At 18.1% G+C, this 5,547-nt stretch overlaps 1 protein-coding gene across 1 annotated transcript, besides 13 other annotated features; it reads left to right on the plus strand. All coding sequences in view use genetic code 6, as the record gives it.

The window, feature by feature from the left end:
• Nucleotides 1–469: part of a microsatellite that runs on past the window's edge.
• Nucleotides 470–471: 2 nt separating this feature from the next.
• Nucleotides 472–532: a microsatellite.
• Nucleotides 533–798: 266 nt separating this feature from the next.
• Nucleotides 799–832: a microsatellite.
• A 49-nt stretch (nt 833–881) lies between these two features.
• Nucleotides 882–959: a microsatellite.
• Nucleotides 889–940: a microsatellite.
• Nucleotides 960–1,585: 626 nt separating the features above from the next.
• On the plus strand, nt 1,586–4,985 carry IMG5_062950 (hypothetical protein; the record flags this gene model as incomplete). The annotated part of the gene is made up of 7 exons (XM_004036978.1): nt 1,586–1,660; nt 1,704–2,052; nt 2,308–2,896; nt 3,136–3,325; nt 3,594–3,676; nt 4,844–4,881; nt 4,964–4,985. Coding segments are annotated over 7 exons (1,344 nt in total), but the record flags the coding sequence as incomplete, so codon positions are not given.
• Nucleotides 1,662–1,701: a microsatellite.
• Nucleotides 1,663–1,702: a microsatellite.
• Nucleotides 2,410–2,440: a microsatellite.
• Nucleotides 2,902–2,929: a microsatellite.
• Nucleotides 3,062–3,118: a microsatellite.
• Nucleotides 4,471–4,512: a microsatellite.
• Nucleotides 4,890–4,962: a microsatellite.
• Nucleotides 4,986–5,536: 551 nt separating the features above from the next.
• Nucleotides 5,537–5,547: part of a microsatellite that runs on past the window's edge.

Genomic DNA, 5,547 nt, shown 5'->3' on the forward strand with positions numbered 1-5,547 from the left:
AAATTTTTCTTATTTCAATTAAAAATTATAATCACACAAATATATATTTAACACATATTTAAATATAATTAAAAACTAAATATACAAATTTATGAGAATTCTTTTATTAAGAAAATATATAGTTTTATTATATTTAAATTAATATTATAAATAATTTTTTCATTAAAATGTATTTTATTTTATTTTTATCAATGTCTTTTTTATATTTAAATAAAACACAGTGAATTTTTATTTATAATAATAAAAAAAAAACAGAGAAAATAAAAAAGAACTAAAGTATTTAATATAAATACATGATTTAATTTATATTTAATTAAAAGAATATTTTTTATATTATTTTTTTATATTTTTTATAAAAAATAAATATTTTTTAATATAAAAATAAAAATATATAAATTTAACTAATTTTATTATAAAAAATTAAATATAAAATTATAAACCCATAAACGATTATATATAATTAACTTTTTTTATATTATAAAATAAATATTTAATAATTATATATTAAATAATAATATCTTATTAATTATATGGTTATTTTATGCCTAGTTAACAACATCAATTGTTGAACACTAACAAATTTAACCTAAATAAACTAGACTACTCCACTGTAAGGATGCTTATTATGTGTTCTTTACTACTTAACTAGTCAAACAATCTTTTTTTTTTTAGATTTTCATTTATATATAAATCAGTCAAAATTAAATATTAATATTTTTTTATTTTTTTTGTTAAAACAAAACATATAACTATATAATTAATTATATTTATAAAATACTATATTTTTCATTTTTTTTGAAAAAAATTAAAAAAAAATAATAAAAAAAAAAAACGCAAAGAGAAAAAAAATTAAAAAATGGAAGGTAATAATAAATCATAAAAAAATACATATATATATACATATATATATATTAAAATAATATATATATATATATATATAAATTAGAATAATTATTATAAAAAGTTGAATAAATAACAGAATAAAATCAATATATAAACTCATAAGAGGACAATTTTTAACAAATTAATTAATTTCATGATCCCACAGACAGACCTTTAGGCGGTCGTAAAGTATAAATAACAGAATATCCAACTGAAGGGGATATAAATTAATATACAGATCGACCTTTAGGTGGTAGGAAAATAAACATTTCTGAATTTCCAGAAAATAATGATTAATAAGTAAAGAAAGTAGTACAGAGATAATTTTTAAAAAGGGATATTTAAAAAAAGGAAGAAAATAAAAATAATTAATAAAAAATAAATAATTAATAAATAGAAGAAGAATAAAGTCAAATAAATTAAACTGATTATGAAAATAATTAAAACATAGAAAATGTATTAATCCCAGAAAGACCTTTAATAGGTCTTAAAATATAAATATAAGAATAATTATATGATTAATAATAATAAGAAAGGCCCCTTGGAGGTAGAAAACTACAAATTTCTGAATTTCCGACTGATTAATAGCAAAAAATATAACTTTCAGAACAAATAAATGACTAATTCTAATAAGAAAGACCTTAATGTGGTAGCAAAATATAAATTTAAGATTTTAATTTTTAAAATAATTAAAAATAAATAGATAATAGAGCTTTAGGTGGTCGAAAAATAAATATAAGCGAAATAAATAATAAAGAAGAAGAAAGTGAAGATTAAAGTAAAAAATAAAAAAAAAAAATAAAAAATAAAAAAAAAAAAAGATGAATAAACCTTATAATAAAAATTAAACAGTAAAATCATCAAAACAAAAATGTCTGCCTTCGAAACACTTTCTAAATAATTCTAATCTACAAAAGCCCTCTCATTTTTTGACGAATTTTCCCAAGACTGGGATAAAAAACTCTCCGAATCCAACCCTGGAGTCTAAGAATAGGTATGTATAGCCTTAAAAAATTACCTAATATACCATCCACTTGGTAAATCTTTGAAAATAACAGACATAAGTATCTTCAGAGCCCTAATAGAGAAATGTATATCAAGCCCAAAGCCCTAAATATAGTAAATATCAAGGGAATTATTAATCCTAATATTCGAAAAAAGCTCCGAAGTGTAAGAAATAAATGAAGTTTTGAATAATTCTTTGAAAAATAAGAATAATAAAATAACTATAGCGGCCATATAATCAATAATGGAACTAATGATAAATTTCGGAGTGAAAAAATTCGATTATATGAAGGTTTTTTTTCCAGAAATAGAGAAATAAGCCCAGTCTACAAATTCTTAAATTAGAAATGAGTGTATGAATTTTTATAAAGAAGCCTTGAAATGGCTTGGGGATTAAATAGTATTTAATTATACAAAAAGCCTAAAAAAACTTCAATTAGATGAATTATAGAAATACTATATAGAATTAGAAAAAGTACCTATGATACCTTTAAGAGCTAGTGAAGAGGAGAAAAACAAAATAAATAATAATAATAAAAATAATAATATATAAGATATATATGAAATAGCCGATGGAGTTGATATTTTTATAAAATTCAATGAAAAATGGTGTGATAAAATACTCGAATTATAAAAATGGCAAGAAAAAAAAGAAATGCTAGATGATATTATATAAGCAGCTTCAGTACCTAAAGTAATCTCTAATATTAATAATTTTTATCCTATAATTTAAGTCATAAAAAGACTACTTAATGATAATAATGCTAATGTGTAGTAGGCGTCAATAAAACTAAGTGGAGTTTTGTGCAAAAGTATCAGAAAAAATTTCAATATGGCATCTAAATAATTATTTGAAAGCGTATTATAGAAATTAAGAGATAAAAAAACATCTATAATTGAAGAAACGAAAATTTCTATTGATAATTTCTGGTTTTCAATTACTTTAGAAGAAGTATTAGATGAAATCAAAGAAGCTTTATAAGATAAAACACCTACATTAAAATTATAAGTAATTATATATATATATATATATATATATATAAATTTATCACAAAATTATATATAAATCTACGAAATTATCATTATCTTAATTGAATTAATTAAAAAATCACAATAAAATAGAAAAGAAAAATCATACAGTTTTTATAATATTATTTTTGATATAAAAAAAGAAATATATAAATATATATATTATATATTTATATTAATATATATATATATTTATACATATTTTTTTTATATACCTAGACTATGTATATTTTAGAAAAATATTTTGATATAAAAGGAGATAAAAAGACTATTTAAATTTTTAAATAAAACTGTCTTTTTTGCTTTAAGAAATTATTTGATGATAGTGTTGCTGAAGTTAGGGAATATGCCTTTAAAACAATAGGAAAATTTTATAAAATTAAAGATTTTTTTACTATTGATGAATTATGTATTTTTTTTTTATTTTTAACTAATAAAAAAATAATAACTAAAAAAATTAGAATCAATTACTTAAGGTTTAAATGAATAGAAAAAATAAAAAATTTATAATGGAGAACTTCCTATATAGATATCTTAATATTAATCATTACCTTCTGTTATACAATTGAATCCTACAAATGATTTAAAACATTCATAATATATTTAAGAAAAAACATAAAAAAGCAACTAAATTTAAAAACAACAAATAAATCAGAATATAAATAATATTTATATAGAAAAAAATTCCAACGATCACCCTGCAGATATCTCAAAAGACTGCGAGAGACTCATGTTGAAATTAACCGATCAAAACTGGATAGTAAGGAAGGAAGCATTAGATTAATTAGACCAATTAATATAAAGAAATAACAATAAAATATCTTTAAATGGTCTTTTAGATTTACTTCCTATTCTAAAAATGCGAGTATAGGAATCAAATAAAGGCTTATAGAGATAGAGTATAAATTTTTTAGGAAGATTTATTGAAAGTGTAGGTTTACCAGTAAAAATTCACAGCAAATAATTAATTTAATAAATAATTTAAAACCTAAGTAACAAAGAAACTTTAATGAGAAAAGAAGTAAACTAATGTATAGATAAATTTGCTAAAATATTAGGTACTGACCATATAGTAAATATTATGTCTTAATATATGAGTGATGAAAATTAAGACGTAAAAATTGCAGTCTTTGAGTGGGTTTTAAAATAAAATATAGATTAATATAGAAATTGTGATTTTTCTTAAATATATTAACCAGTATTATTTGCACTTATAGATAAAAACAAAGACCTAAGAAATCTAGCAGAATAACTTCTTTAATAATTAATCTAAATTTAGGGAATAAATCCATTCTATAATGCGATAAAAGATACTAAATAGGCAAAAACTATATAGGTTATACTAGATAAATATAATAATAATATTAATAATAATAATACAAGTATTTTAGTAAAAGAAGATAAAAATGTAAGCAAATCTGTTAATATTTCTAATAATAATAAAAAATAAAAGATTTTACAAAGAAACAATACATAGACAAATTTAAAAAATAATATAAATCTATAAAAAAAATCACCTTAAAAATAATAAATATAAAGTAATAAAAATAAATTAAAATATTTATATATATATATAAAAATATTTATATATATATAATTAAAGATTATAAAAGTACTAGTTATTAAAAATTAAATAATAATATAAATAAAAATGATTTAAACAAAAGTTATACAAGTTAAAGTGGTAAATAAGTATAATCATAATAACAATAATTTTCTTTAGTTGATATAAATATCAATCCTATTTATATGGATAATGATATGATTTTTCCTACAGCGAATTCAATAAGTTAATTGAAAAATAAAAGAATGGAAAATTATTAGCATTTTGATGTAGATGAACCTGAACAAAATGATGTTTTATTTATTGAAAATGAAATAAAATAAATGTTCTAAAATAATTTTGTTATTTTATTATTTTCTTTAGATTATAGAAACAATATTTAAGCAATTTAATGTAAATAAGTATTTTTTATATATATATATATATATATATATATATATATATATATATATATATATATATATTAATTATAAATATATATAGAAATTAAAATTGCTATAAATGATTAAATATAAGCACTTAGTTTAAAAGAATTAAATGATCTGTTATTAAGTTGGATTTTTCTAAAAATATATGGGAATTATAATTAATAATTTATAGATTGTATATTAGATATACTAAGTAGTATTTTGAAAGTACTATCGTAATAGAATTATTAATTGCATTTTCTAGAAAATAAATTAATAAATGGGATTTTAAAAGAGGCTGTTAAAAATACGACGAATATATTAAATTAAATATAATTTTTTTATTTAATAATAAATTCTTAGATGAGATTATAATAATAAAACGAAAACGAAAATTAAATATTTTTCTGGATATAATAATATGAAAAAAATAATAACGAAAATAAAAATAAATTTTCATAATTAATATAATCTATATTTTTTAAGCATTTTTCACAAAATCATCTTTAGTATTTATCCAAAATATAACTAGATAAAAAAATGTCATCACTTCTATTAGATTTTTTCGGTAAATAAAAATTAATTTAATAAGGATTTTCTGAAAATACATTTTAAAATAGTAATAATATTGTATAAGAGAAAATAACATATAATAATTAA

The sequence above is a fragment of the Ichthyophthirius multifiliis genome, assembly GCF_000220395.1.
Source record: "Ichthyophthirius multifiliis unplaced genomic scaffold scaff_1120509250288, whole genome shotgun sequence".
Classification (NCBI taxonomy): domain Eukaryota; phylum Ciliophora; class Oligohymenophorea; order Hymenostomatida; genus Ichthyophthirius; species Ichthyophthirius multifiliis.